This window comes from Pteronotus mesoamericanus, unplaced genomic scaffold (assembly GCF_021234165.1).
Source record: "Pteronotus mesoamericanus isolate MK-2021 breed Mesoamerican mustached bat unplaced genomic scaffold, CSHL_Meso_final contig_226, whole genome shotgun sequence".
Lineage (NCBI taxonomy): Eukaryota > Metazoa > Chordata > Mammalia > Chiroptera > Mormoopidae > Pteronotus > Pteronotus mesoamericanus.
This window is the reverse complement of record NW_026555093.1, coordinates 607,160-621,370: the sequence shown is the minus strand read 5'-3', so window position 1 is coordinate 621,370 and position 14,211 is coordinate 607,160. Positions and strand designations below refer to the sequence as shown.

Sequence of the window (14,211 nt, the reverse complement as noted above, 5' to 3'; positions counted from 1 at the left end):
CACTAGTATGTGTCTTTGGACAATGGAATCCCATGTTCTCCCCTACTAACTCAGATATTCTCACTGTCTCTGTCTGGTTATCTGACTTCTCATTCAGGAAGCCATGCATTATTTTACCCAACAGTGGTTCCCATTGTGGACCACTCTGTGTGGTTCAATGTCTATGCACAAGTCCCTCATCTCTACTTGAGGAATGCTTGTGCTGTATATACCTGAGAGGTTGTGTGTGTGTGTGTGTCTGTATTTCTGAAGACATCAGACAGAAACTCCCTCCTTCTCTGCAACCACATCTAACATTTATTTACATTTGCAACCATCTTCTACTCCTTGCCTCCCCTATCCTCTTTTTTGACGCCACTACTTCCACTTGTGTTCTGGATCCAATATCCTCTCTTTCCCTAGGGGATCTCAATCTGGTACCTCTCTCTTCACAGGCTTCTTCCCACACACATGACTACCGCCTGAGCCAGGCACTCTGAATAGTGTATATTCCTCCAGTCACCACTAAGGCAGGTCTGCCACACCAGGGCCAGGGACCTGGTTGGATAAAGAATAAAGCCCCTGATTTATTAAGTGGGGAGAGCTGCAGGGATGGCCTGAAAGTCCTGTGTCTCCAGATTCACTAGAAACCTCTGAGCCTGAAGAAGTGTCTTCCTCCATCCCCTTTGTTGGACATGATGCCCCACAAGTGACATGCTCCATCAGGATCTGTCCCCATCCCCCTCCTGACCTCTAGGACTCTAACTACAGTTAAGTCACAGCAGAGCCCAGCTAGGGACATGCCTCTGAAACAGCCTCCATCTGCCCTCCAGGATTAATAGTAAATAAAGAACAAGATTTCCCCCTCAGATGATGGCAGAACTTAGTGTCAATCTTAAAGATAAAAAGGATGCAGGGATAACAACCCCCATGATCTCCATGTAATTCACCAGTATGACCCCCCCCTCAAAGTAGTCAGGCCCTGGAGAATGACAAAACTACAGCATTCTCAATCAAGTAGTCATTCAATTGCAGCCATGGTGCCACTACGGTTTCTCTGATAGAGAGAACACAGTCTCAGGTTCATTGTAGGTACCTGAGCTGTAAGTTTAGTGAATGTTCTGCTTTCTATTGCTATCAAAACTGTGGATGAGAAAAAGTTAGCAGGCATATGAAATAAACAGTACAGTTTTGACCAATCCTCTGTCGTAATATGGTCAGAAAACATCTAGACCATTTAGTTACCCCTCAGAAAAATCACATGGATCCACTTGTATCCATGACTTCGTGCTGACTGAATCAGATGAGCATGAATTGGCCAGAACAGTAGAGACTTTTGAAAGCTACATGTGCTCCAGAGGGTAGTTAATAAAGATTCAGGAGCTTTCTACATCAGTAAAATGTTTAAGGTTTCAGTGGCCAGGGGTCTATCAGGAAATCTTCCCTAAAACATAAAGTAGGCATCGGGCACCTTCCACCATTTAAAAGGAAACACAACACCTGGTAGGTCCTTTGGATTCTGGAGACAACAATTTCCCACAGAAGGAAGACTGCTTTGGTCCATAGCCCAGGTTATCTAAAATCCTGCCACATTAGTTTGGGGCCCAGAGCAAAAAAGGTCTCTGTACAGGTTCTGGCTGGGCCAGCCCTAGGGTACAACTGGAATGGAGTACAGGCAGGTCCAGAGGGCACAAGCAGACTGCATGAGCAGGTTGCCAGACCCTCATTTCATCCACACCTGCTGAATTTCCACCTTTACCTCACATCACACCCATTGCCATGTGAGGGATTGATTCCCCATGACCAGCTTCTAGGGAAGGAAAAAACTTGAGTTCATTTGATTTTTACAATGCTGCTATGAGATAGACAATACTATCACACCAATTTTACAGTTGCAGAAATGAGGCATGGAGAATGGAATAAGTTGTTTGAGGTTACAATCCTGAAAAGTGGACAAGGCAGCCTCAAACCTAAGTTTATTATTCCAAATATTTTGCTGTTTCCACTGATCAGTTTTGCCCACTTAAAAAGCATATTCTAGTTGTTAAACTCATACTATGAATCATCATTTAGCACTCAAAAGGAAACAACCTCTTTATAAGATCAATAGCTCACAGATCTACTCAGAAGATATAAGTCTATGTGTATAGACCAGCAATTTTCAACCGATGTGCCATGAGAATTTGTACAGCATGCAATACCTCCCTAGTTCAGTGGTGTGGCTCAGTGGACTAAGTGCTGGCCTGCAAACCAAAAGGTCACCGGTTCAACTCCCAGTGTAGGGCACATGCCTGGGTTGCAGGCCAGGTCCCCAGCAGGAGCCACACGAAATGCAACCACACATTGATGTTTGTCTCTCTCTCTTTCTCCTTCTCCAAAATAAATAAATAAACAAAATCTTTAAAAAAATAAAAATACAGCATGCAATACCTAATTAGTCAGGGACACTGACTTCTTTTCCCTTAGACTGTCAAATAAAAAAGACAACAGCCAACACAACAGCCTTCCAGCATGAACGAATCAAAATTATACCTATTTTTTGGTCTAATTGGCAAAGATAAATTTTTTTGGTGTACAGCAGAATTTTACTAGTTTATGTGTGCCATATGAAAAAGGTTGAAATTGCCGGTATATACATATGTTATTCACGTGGAAACAAAAATACACACATAGGTATATGACAAAGGGTAGATTCTCAGATTATAATTAATATAATAAACACACAAAGATAGAAAAGTCATTTAAATACATAAGAGAGATACACTGACCTGAGTAATATATGGAATGTTGTTTTGGTCAATTCCAACTTCCTGAATTCACAAAAAGGTAGAGGGAAGCACACATTATAGCAGAGCATGGCAACAAAGAAAAGTAACTGTGAGACCAATGTATCCACAAAAGAGAAAATGCCGCAAGAACATGAATGCCTTGCTAGGCTGGTACCTATCTACTTGGGTTGGCCAAAAAGTGCATTTGGTTTTTTACTAAAAGATGTCTCTAGTAGCACTTAGTTGTCTTTAACTTCATTCAAAACAATTTTGTTAGAGAGTGTATTGTGACAGTTGCCATATCAGCGTGCATTTAAAAATAACTTATCAAATTGGTGAATTTTTGCCCTGGCTGGTGTGGCTCAGTGGATTGAGTTTGCATGCCAGCCTGCGAACCAAAGGGTCCCTGGTTCAATTCCCAGTCAGGGCACATGCCTGGCGTGCAGGCCCGATCCCCAGTAGGGGGCATGCAAGAGACAACTACACATTGATGTTTCTCTCTCTTTCTCCCTCCCTTTCCCTCTCTAAAAATAAATAAATAAATTCTTTTTAAAAAACTGGTGAATTTTTGTGTAGCCATTTTAATATTTAAGACAGAAGAAAAGAAGCAACATTTTTGGCATATTATGCTTTATTGTTTCAAGAAAGGTAAAAATGCAACTGAAACATAAGAAATGATTTGTGTAGTGTATGGAGAAGGTGCTGTGACCAACTGAATGTGTCAAAAGTGGTTTGTGAAGTTTTGTGCTGGATGAAGCTCCACAGTTGGGTAGGCCAGTTGAAGTTGATAGCAATCAAATCGGGACATTAATTGAGAACAATCAATGTTATACCATGTGGGAGAAAGCTGATATACTTAAAACAGCCAAATCAATAAAGTTATTGGTGAAGATAAAAAATGTGTCTTTTATTTTATGGAAAAAAATAAGCAGACTTTTTGGCCAATCCAATAGATCAAGAAAACTATCAGGCTAAATAAAGTAGGCCTTGTGCACTTAAGCACAAACTTATACTTGTCCTAAGGATAAAACTATAAAACAAAAGACTTGTCAGATACTGAGCCTTTGCTGTCTGGACATCATACAAATGTGTTCTAATTTTTCAATTAGTCAGAGTCAGCTATTATTCATATTGTTCCCCTGTGGGTAATATGTCTTTTTCCCCCGTTTTCAGAAGTTCTGCTATTGGTTGCCTAAGCATGGTTCTCTTTGTATTTATCCTACTTGGATTCCTCTAAATATCAGGGCAGATATGAGGCTCATGTTATGTGTTTCCTTCTCTCATTGACCACAGACCTGTTCTACCTGAAAAGACATCATATATATTTTGGCCCAGTTTTAGAGTTGTTTCTGCTGAGGGTGAGCTTATGAACGGTTATCCTCATGGCTGCAAACAGAAATCCTTGTCAGATTGCTTTTGCGCACAAGTGCACTGAATTAAGTACATTTGAGGTACTTTAATTTAGTTTTCCGTTTTATTGTTTACAAAATAGTTTAAACTACTATCAATTTCCGTGTGTGTGTGTGTGTGTGTGTGTGTGTGTGTGTGTGTGTGTGCTGGTAGTGGTAGGGGGGATAGTTATATTGGTTATTAAGCTACTATACAAAACAGAAAAGCCTGGGATAGAAATAGAGTTGTATACCTCTGCAACTTTCAGAAACTGTGCTAATTTGGTTGTTCTATCAAGGAACTTGATGTAGATATCCAAACTTGCCTCACATTGGCTTTTCCTCATGTCAAAAAACTTGCCTAAAATAGAAAAAATATTATCATGTAGGAGCCAATAACTTAGCAATTTTCAAGTTTCATTTCATTCTGATTATTCTATTTTAAGCTGCTCCTGGATATTATTTTAACTTGTTCAAAATAATTACAGTTTTAATCCAGTTATTTTGTTTTTAAAAGCAACAACGCTGCTCAATTTATATATTTAACAGATTATTATGGTGTAACTACTGCATGCCAAACACTGGTGCTGGGAATACATCTAAAATTTAATAGCATACAGAGATTGTTTGGATAGTTTAGTTTCAATTTCTACAACTTCTAGCCTGTAATCTTTTTGAAAACTCTGAAGCTCTCTGAGGGAAGGGGCTGTGTTTCCTACTCTTTTATAACTCTACAAATGTACAGGTACTTCTTCAGTATAACAAAAAAAATCTAATTCTCATCAATGAAGTCTGGAGAATGCTTTCTATAAAGACGGTGACAGTTAATTCTTGAAAAGCCTACAAAATATATGCTTCTATCTAATCAATAACGGTTACTTATGTTATAGGCTACATTTTCTTAGAAAAGTCTGAACTGCATTTTTGACCTTGGTGGAGTGTGCCTTAATGAGTAGTGCATAAATATGGCAACCCATATTGATTCCCTGGTAAATTTCCCAGAAATATCAGTTAGCACTTATGACCTTGAAAGTATCTTCTATCTTTAGTCTGAAACAAATATGAATCTAGACATAAAAGATTTTTACAAATAAGTTGTTTTTAACAGTTTTTTAAAAAGTATGTAATGTTTATTCTTTAGCCTACCTAGAAGATTAAGGATTCCCTCATTATAGGCTGCAAAGAGGCAAAGAGAATCCTTAAAGAGAAGCATGAAAGCAGCATGTATTATACCATTAGTTAGTTCATCAGGATTTGCCTGAAAGTTAAGTAAAAATGAAATCAATTACTAACACAGTTTAAAAAAATTTCTTCCCCCACCAATAGTTAAACAATGCCATTTACCAATATTTTAAAAAAGAATTTATAAAGCTCTTACATTAAAATTAAGAAGAGCATCAAACTGAATTTGAATTACTGGAAGTGTGTTGAGCAACTCTTTAGTATTCATAGTTCTCATCATACCATCCATCCTGTAAAAGATCAAAGAAATTTATAACATCAATAATTAACAGTTTGAGAAGTACTATGACATAAGCATATTTAAATACCGCTGTGTTTTTGACAAACTACATATCAGAGCACGTAATTATTTCAGTATTTCTTGCTTACACATTAATGATATTTACTGACCCTCTCTTGGTTTTGGTGATGTCAGATGAGATCAGTCTATATGCGAGTGACTTTTCATTCAAGTACCTGCTATACTGTCTGATGAAAGTTGACATAGTAGGGCCTAAAAATAAAATATTTTAATTATTTTTAATTTAACCAATATTAACCATTTGCAATATATGTCAATAAACACAAAGACTTATCATTCCACATTCACCCGTATACCTCAACAATATCTTTGAAGCACAAAAGCTAGAATGGCCTTCATTAATCATCTAGTCCTACATTCCTCAAACTTCCTGTTAAATATTACTTTTTATTTCCTCAAAGCCTTTATATCACTTCATGATGTGGTGTTGATGTTAACATTCCTGAACAGGGGAAATAATTAAACTTTATCAATTTCTTTCACATTTCCACAAAAACTATTGTAAATTCTTAGCATTTCCCTAAAACTCCCCATCTCATTGTAGTCATCCCTCCCTCACCTTCACTCCATGAAGCAAATGACCTTGACTCCTACTTCAAAAGCAAAATGGAGAAAAAGAGGCCATGATGGAAACTCAACTTCCAAACATACCTTGATTCATTTATTGAATTTATTTATTCATTCAACAATTGCTGAGTGCCTACCGAGCCAGGCACTATGCTAGATGCTGGAAGTTCAGCAGTGAACAAAATAGATAAAAATCTCTGCCCTCATGGAGCTTACATTCCAATGTGGAACTGATAGACAAGCAAAAGGAAAGAAAAACACAGAAATGGTTAGTCAGCAAGAAATGAAAAGAATAAAACTCAGGCAGAGAAGGGACCCAGGGATGTGCCACAATTTTTGGTAGACTGAACAAGGAAGACCTTACTGAGTAAATACTGATACCTGGAGAGAGCAGTTTCCTCTCTCTTTAGCACTTAGCATATTCTGTTACTCTCAATAAGCACCCGAATGTGCTGTATCAATGCATTTAGAAATTATCTACCATCATAAAATGTACAACACACCACACTCTTTATAATTTGGAACCATTTTTTAAAAGATTTTATTTATTTATTTTTAGAGAGGGGAGAGAAGGGAGAGAGAGAGAGAAACATCAATGTGTGGTTGCATTTTGCGCATCCCCTGCTGGGGACCTGGCCTGCAACCCAGGCATGTGCCCTACACTGGGAATCAAACTGGTGACCCTTTGGTTTGCAGGCTGGCACTCAATCCACTGAGCCACACCAGCTAGTGCAATAATTTGGAACCATTTTTAAAAAACAGGCATGGTTTTCAGAACTTTTCCCTCCTTGCCACATAAAAATATTTCCATCAAAGAATCATCTTACCTTCTGTGACACTTTTATCCAGGAAGTTGTGTAAAGTGAACAAAGAGTCTCTAGATGCAAGATGTTTGATAAAACGCTGTCAAACAAATGGGCCAAATCCAAAAATTAGTTTCTTCCCACAAACAGAGTTCATTAATGATTTTGTCATTGTGAACGAATCCTTAACATAATTCTTACCAGGTCTATGTACTTCATGAGCATTGATTAAGGTGAGCATGATCACTTCCTGGGCAACACAACATAGGACCTGCAGTGTTGTCCTCTGTTTATATACCTCCCCAGTAAATAAGGAGTTAAACATTAAAGCTCATGTGTATACATACCCTTCCCCTGCAAGACTTTCTATCTAGCCATTCCTCCTTTTTTATTTTGAGAATATTTAATTAATTATATACTTACTTTAATAGCACATTACTTAATAAATTAGAGAAAATTTTTTTAAATTTATACGTCCGTGTACTCCACTCCCCTACCCAGAAATGGCAACTGCTAACTTTTTGACATAGCTGCTTCAAGCCTATTTTTAAAATAAGAGAATTAAAGTATTACAGATAAAGTTAAAAATGTCCTTAACCCCATCCCTAAGTTCCATTTCTTTCTCTTACCTAGAATGAACCTGTATCATAATTGTAATGTGCTATCTTTAGTCTATTTTCTTTATAGCTTCATATATATTTGTTCCATGGAAAAATATTAAATGCATTTTTAAAATTTATATAAATGATACTATACTCTATCATTTTGCAGTTTGTTTCCTCTATTAGCATTGGTTTTTTTCCTAAGATGTAGCCTTGTTCGTATACGTCCCATTTAATGCAATGTAGTATTTCATTGTACAAACACACCTCATTTTAGTTCTCTGTTCCCTACTTACTGAAATTTAGGTGATTTTTACTTTCTAAGTATTATAAATATGCTATGAGTAGTGGATTTGCTGGGTTACTGCGCTGGGCATTTTCAGTTTTACTAAACATGTCTCAGTGCTCTCCTTTGATAGTGATAAACTGCAGCAACTAATATTTGCATGTCATCCAACGGTTTGTCAGCTACCAGTTCCTCAAGGTCTTTGAAACTCTTGAGACTGTCATACATTTTAAATTTTGCTCATATGAGCATGTTCTCTGATGGCTATCATTCTGGTTTCCCTTTCCATGAATTGTCTGTTCATTTTTTGTGTGTATTATTCTATTGTACTGCCATTTTCTTTCTTTCTTTTTAACCCTTACCTGAGGGTATGTTTTTTTTAATGAGTTTTTAGAAAGAGAGGAAGGGAGGAGGAGAGAGAGAGGTCAAGATCGATTGGTTGCCTTCCATATGCACCCTGATGGGGGATTGAAACTGCAACCTAGGTATGTAACCCTGACCAGGGGTCAAACCCACAACCTTTGGTGCACAGGACAATGCTCCAACCATCGGAGCTACCTGGCCAGGACTGCCCTTTTGTTATTGATAATATATTCTAAATATTAATCTTTTGTCTGTAATATAAAAAATCTTATTCCAACTTTATACTATCTTCCTTACTAAAATATCTTAAGCACATTCTCCTACATGTTTTTATTTTAAAATTTAAGTTTTTGCATTTATAGATATTTCATTCATGTGGAATTTATTTTTGTATATGAGGTAAGATAAAGATCTCATTCTATTTTTTTCACAGGGATGTTACTTGTACCAAAAGGCTTTATTTTTAATTCCATACTTTCCCCCATGTTTTTAGTGCCACCAAACTCCTATATAAGTACAGTTCTACTTCTGAGCTCTCCACTGTGATGCATTTATATAAAGGTTCCATCTTTACCAATACTATGCTATGTAGTTACTACTGCTTTATAGTAAGTTTCAAAATCCAGTAAATTTCCAAATCCTAATTTTTAATGCAAAGTTTACTGAGATAAAATGTTAATTTGAAGTAGAAAACAGTAAGTAATTTAATATTATAGAACATTTCATCTGTTCCACAAAATAAAAAAGTATATGTGGGAAGAGGTGGACAAGTGATGATATAATACACTCAAGTGTTCAGTTTCTTCTGGTAATATAAAGCAGTTATGTAGCAATACATTTTTGAGGGCTTTCTCTTTTTGGTCTAAATCATTTAAAGAACTGAGTGAAATACCCAACCTATTGTCCACTTTATTATCCAGTGGCTAAAATAGTATACCTTAAATACTGATTATAAAGATATATTCATATGTAAAATGAAAAAAAAAACAGTTTTAATATCCACTGCTCATTTCCCTTACTTGTCACAGTTGACAGTAAAAGGCGGTAAGCCTTTGTCAAATCAAGAACATTTTTGCAGTTGCAAATGACTACCATTTCTGTATCTACCATGCTCACCTCATTTCCATGCACCATAAGGTGATGCACAGTAACCAGGGCTTTGAACACCACTACCCAGCTGCTGCTCCTAGTTTTCTCAGAAAGAACATCAGCCAGGCCTTTAACACTCATATTTGTTTCATTTATGTACTGTATTAGATCTAAATTAGAGAAAGTGACAAGTATTAAAATGCGGAGTGAGAAATAATTTTCAAAACCAAAACTGGTAACTTTAATTTAAACACAGAATCAAATCTCAGAGTAATGACAAAGGGAATAATCCAAAACATTTTCTTCATTACAAGTATTACAATTTGTAATGACATGTTACATGACATTTAATGCCTATCTACCCTAGAGTTCTGTATACTTGACGAGGGTGGGGGCTGTATTCATTTTGGTCACCACTGTCCCCCCAAGATGCAGCACAACAGTTGGTACATAACAGGTTATGGTAAATAATTGTTAAATGAATAGGACTCGATAAGGTAAGTAACATACCCAAGGACATACAAGTAGTTAAGTGGCAGGGCTGGGATTTGAAATTGCCGTAATACATGCACATTGTCAAGATGATAAGAAGATAAAATTTCAGAAGGCAAATATATATTAAGCCAATGGAGTTTTAAAGCAAAATGCTAAGAGGCGATGAAAAGACTGACTGAGTCAGCTACGAGAGTTTCAACAGCAGTAGGATTTAGGTATATTGCCAACAGCACATACTATTCAAATAAGTCCTTGTTCACAATGAACTCAGACAATAGGGAGTCGGGAGATCCTGGAGGCTATTCTGTCTTTGAGCAAAAGGTAGCTTTAAGAATCAAAATTCTTTTCCCTGGAAACATACACAGGACAAAAAAAAATGTTGGGGTGAACACTGTAAAGCAGGGGTGTCCAACCTGTGGTCTGTGGGCCACATGCAACTCAGGATGGCTATGAATGCAACCAAACACAAAACTGTAAATTTACTTAAAACATTATGAGATTTTTTTCTGTGCTTACAAGTCACAATATATTTAATGTGTGCCCCAAGGCACCTCTTCTTGTTCCAGTGTGGCCCAAAGCCGCCAAAAGGTTGGACACCCTTGCTCTAATGTCTATTCATGGAACTTAGATAAGGACTACCTATGGGAAGGCCTGCTTGATTGTCTTTTCCTTCATTTCAAAAGACTTGCTAATGTCATGATTTATAAAAGGGCCTGAGGTGGACTTTGGAATTGAGACCTCTCTCAGAAACCTGAGGTGTTAATCCACCACCTCTTGTGTACTAAGTTATTTCGAAATTACAGCTTGGAGTTTAAAAACCCAGTGGTTCTCTTCTAGGCGCAATCAAAATTTACTAGAAGTGAGAACCCAATCTCACTGGTCCTGTAACGACACGGAGTACGGAGAGGAGGGCTGGGGAGGGGGAGAGGAGGAGGAGGGGGAAGAGGGGGAGGTTTCACCATTAGAGGTACTCAGAGCAGGCTAGCCCTCTGTGAGCCACCTGCACTAGACCTCCTACTTACCAGCTAGGTGTTTCGGCTCCGGTTCCATGAACTCATCCGTGGTGGCCCCGAGGGCAGCCTTGGACACAGACGACCCCATGTGTGCGTCGTCGTACACCGCCAGCCACGAGGGTGATGGCTGCTGAGCCTGGCCCCACCCCTTCCGGACCAACTGACTGAGCAAAAGAACAGCATCCCTAGTAACCGATGGGACGCCTGAGGTGACGGAAGAAAGAACTGGCTCTGCATGTAACTTTCACCAGATGACTTTCTCGTGGAGCCTGATGCAGATCTGCAGCACTATGAGGTGGGATTTAAAGTCTGAGATGCCGGGTTTCTTGCAGAAAGCTGGGAAAGATGGCCGCGGGTCTGAGTACAAATTCTGAAGACAGGATCGGGCTTAGGGCGGGGCATATCCAGTGGGGGTAAGGTAGACCCCCTGCATAGTAAACGCTCAAAACAAACAACCATAGAATGAATAGTTTGAGGGAGGGGGACATTTTGGGGGCTCCAGATGAAAGGTCTGGGTATGTTTAGATCTTGTGAAGTTAAGCAGTCGTATGACGGTACTTTGGGAATCCTTAGTGAGGCATTTTTAGGAGGGTTCAGTTACACATTATGGGGGCAGTATCTTTCCTGAGGTGACGTGCTCAAATACACAAGTCCATACAGTTGTTTAATAGTATTCCTTTATTATCCTTTTCATGACTCTGGGATCTGTAGTGATGTTAACATCTGTTCCTGATATTGGTAATGTAAAGGTCCTCTCTCTCTCTCTCTCTTTTTTTTTCCTCTTGATAGGCCTGGCTAGAGAGTTATCACTTTGAATGATTTTTCTTAAAGAACCACCTTTAGGTTCCATTGACTTTTTTTCTCTATAGTTTGTTTAATATTCCATTGATTTCTGCTCTTTATTATTCCTTGCCTTCTATTTGCTTTCACTTCCTTTTGCTCTTTATTTTCGGGTTTCCTAAGGTAAGTTAGCTTACTTAAGGTTCTTCTCTTTTAATAATATAGTCACTTACGGTTAAGTACTGCTTTTTTTAATAAAAGATCATGGTTCTTATAATTTCAATATATTAAAATTTGTTAAGTTATTTTATGGCACAAAATATGCTGTTAAGGTAAATTTTCTGAGTGAAATTTTCTTGAATATATTCTAGTTTTACATACTTGGACAATATACATAAAAATGACAAATTCTAAATATACAATGACCTTTAAATTCTTTTTCTTTTTATTTTTTAAAAATTTATTGTTGTTCTATTACATTTATCCCCATTTTTCCCCCCATTACACTCCCCTGCTCTGCCCACACCTCCTCTCCCACATTCAACCCTGCCCCCCCCACCAATCTCCTTGTCCATGGGTACTTTTTACATGTTCTTTGACTTGACCCTTCCCCTTCTTTCTCCCATTAGCCCCCTCCCCCTGCCCTTCTGGTCACTATCACTTTGTCCTTTATTTCCATGCCTCTGGTTCTATTTTGTTTGCTTGTTTGTTTTGTTCACTAGGTTCCACTTATAGTTGAGATAATATGGTATTTATCTTTCATTCCCTGGTTTATTTCACTTAGCATAATACTCTTCAGTTCCATCCATGCTCTCCTAAAGGATAGGAGTCCCTTCTTTTTCTCTGCTGCATAGTATTCCATTGTGCAAATGTACCAGTGTTTTGACCTTCTCATTTACTGAAGGGCACTTACACTGTTTCCAGCATTTTGCTATTATAAATAACACTGCTATGAACATTGGGGTGTGTAGGTTCTTTTGTATTGGTGTTTCAGGATTCTTAGGGTATAATACCAATAGTGGGATTGCCTGGTCAAAAGCAGTTCCATTTCTAGTTTTTTGAGGAAATTCCATACTATTTTCCACAGTAGCTGCACCAGCCTGCATTCCCACCAACAGTGTACTAGGGTTCCCTTTTCTCCACAAGCTTGCCAGCACTTGTTTGTTGATTTGTTTGTGAGGGCCATTCTGACTGGTATCTCACTGTGGCTTTAATTTGCATCATCTCTCTGATAGCTAGTGATGCTGAGCATCTTTTCATATGTCTCTGGGCCCTGTGTATGGCCTCCTTAGAGAGGTTTGTGTTCAGGTCCTTTGCCCATTTTTTAATCGGATTGCTTGTCTTCCTGGTGTGGAGTCATGTGAGTTCTTTATGTATTTTGGAGATCAAATCCTTGTCCGAGGTATCATTGGCAAACATATTTTCCTATATCGCTGGTTCCCTTTTCATTTTGCTTATGTTTTCTTTAGCTGTGCAGAAGCTTTTTAATTTGATGTAGTCCCATTTGTTTATTCTTTCCTTTATATCCCTTGCTCTAGTGGACATATCGGTGAAAATATGGCTGCAATGGAATACCTAATATTTTCCCTCACATGTTCTCCTCTAGGGCTGGTATGGTGTCACAACTTATATTTAAGTCTCTTATCCATCTTGAGTTTATTTTTGTGTATGGTATAAGTTGGTGACCAAGTTTCATTTTTTTTGCATGTAGCTGTCCAGATCTCCCACCACCAGTTGTTGAAGAGTCTATTTTTACTCCATTTTATGCTTCTGCCCCATTTGTCAAATAATAATTGACTGTAGATACATGGGTTTATTTCTGGGCTCTCTATACTGTTCCACTGATCTATATGTCTGTTCTTATGCCAGTACCAGACTGTTTTGATTACAGTGGACTTGTAATATAGTTTGATATCAGGTATTGGTTTTTTTCTTTTTAAAAATTTTGTATTGTTGTTCAATTACAGTTATACCTATTTCCTTCCCATTACCCTACCCTGCCTTACTCATGCCCCCACATTTAATCTTACCCTCCCCATTGTCTTTGTTCATAAGGACTTTATACATGTTCCAATATCAGGTATCCCTCCTACTTTGTTCTTCTTTCTAAAAATTCCTGAGGCTATTTGGGGTTGTTTATGCTTCCATATACATTTTTGAAATATTTGTTCTACATCTGTGAAAAATGTCATTGGTATTTTAACAGGAATTGTGTTGAATATATAGATTCCTTTGGGTAGTATGGACATTTTAATGATGTTAATTCTTCCAGTCTATTAAAACAGTATATGCTTGCATTTATTTGTGACTTCCTAATTTTGTTCTTCAGTGTTCTGTAGTTTTCTGAGTACAGGTCTTTTACCTCCTTGGTTAGGTTTATTCCTAGGTACTATATTTTTCTTGTTGCAATATCAAATGGGATTTTTTCCCTAATTTCTGTTTTTGATCTTTCATTGTTGGTGTACAAAAAGGCCATCGATTTCTGAATATTGACTTTGTATTCCTGTTTGGCCAAATTCACTTACTAGGTTGAGT

The 14,211-nt window shown here is 37.8% G+C and overlaps 1 protein-coding gene across 1 annotated transcript; it reads right to left on the bottom strand.

Annotated features, from left to right (window-relative positions):
* Positions 1-1,366: 1,366 nt before the first annotated feature.
* On the bottom strand, positions 1,367-13,743 carry LOC129069586 (phosphatidylinositol-binding clathrin assembly protein-like). The gene is made up of 10 exons (XM_054572252.1): positions 13,707-13,743; positions 10,906-11,100; positions 9,416-9,558; positions 7,073-7,148; positions 5,768-5,870; positions 5,514-5,607; positions 5,282-5,393; positions 4,390-4,496; positions 2,748-2,789; positions 1,367-1,423 (listed from the first exon to the last, which is right to left on the bottom strand). The coding sequence occupies exons 1-10, from the start codon at positions 13,741-13,743 to the stop codon at positions 1,367-1,369; spliced, it is 966 nt and encodes a 321-aa protein (XP_054428227.1).
* Between the last annotated feature and the right edge of the window lie 468 nt (positions 13,744-14,211).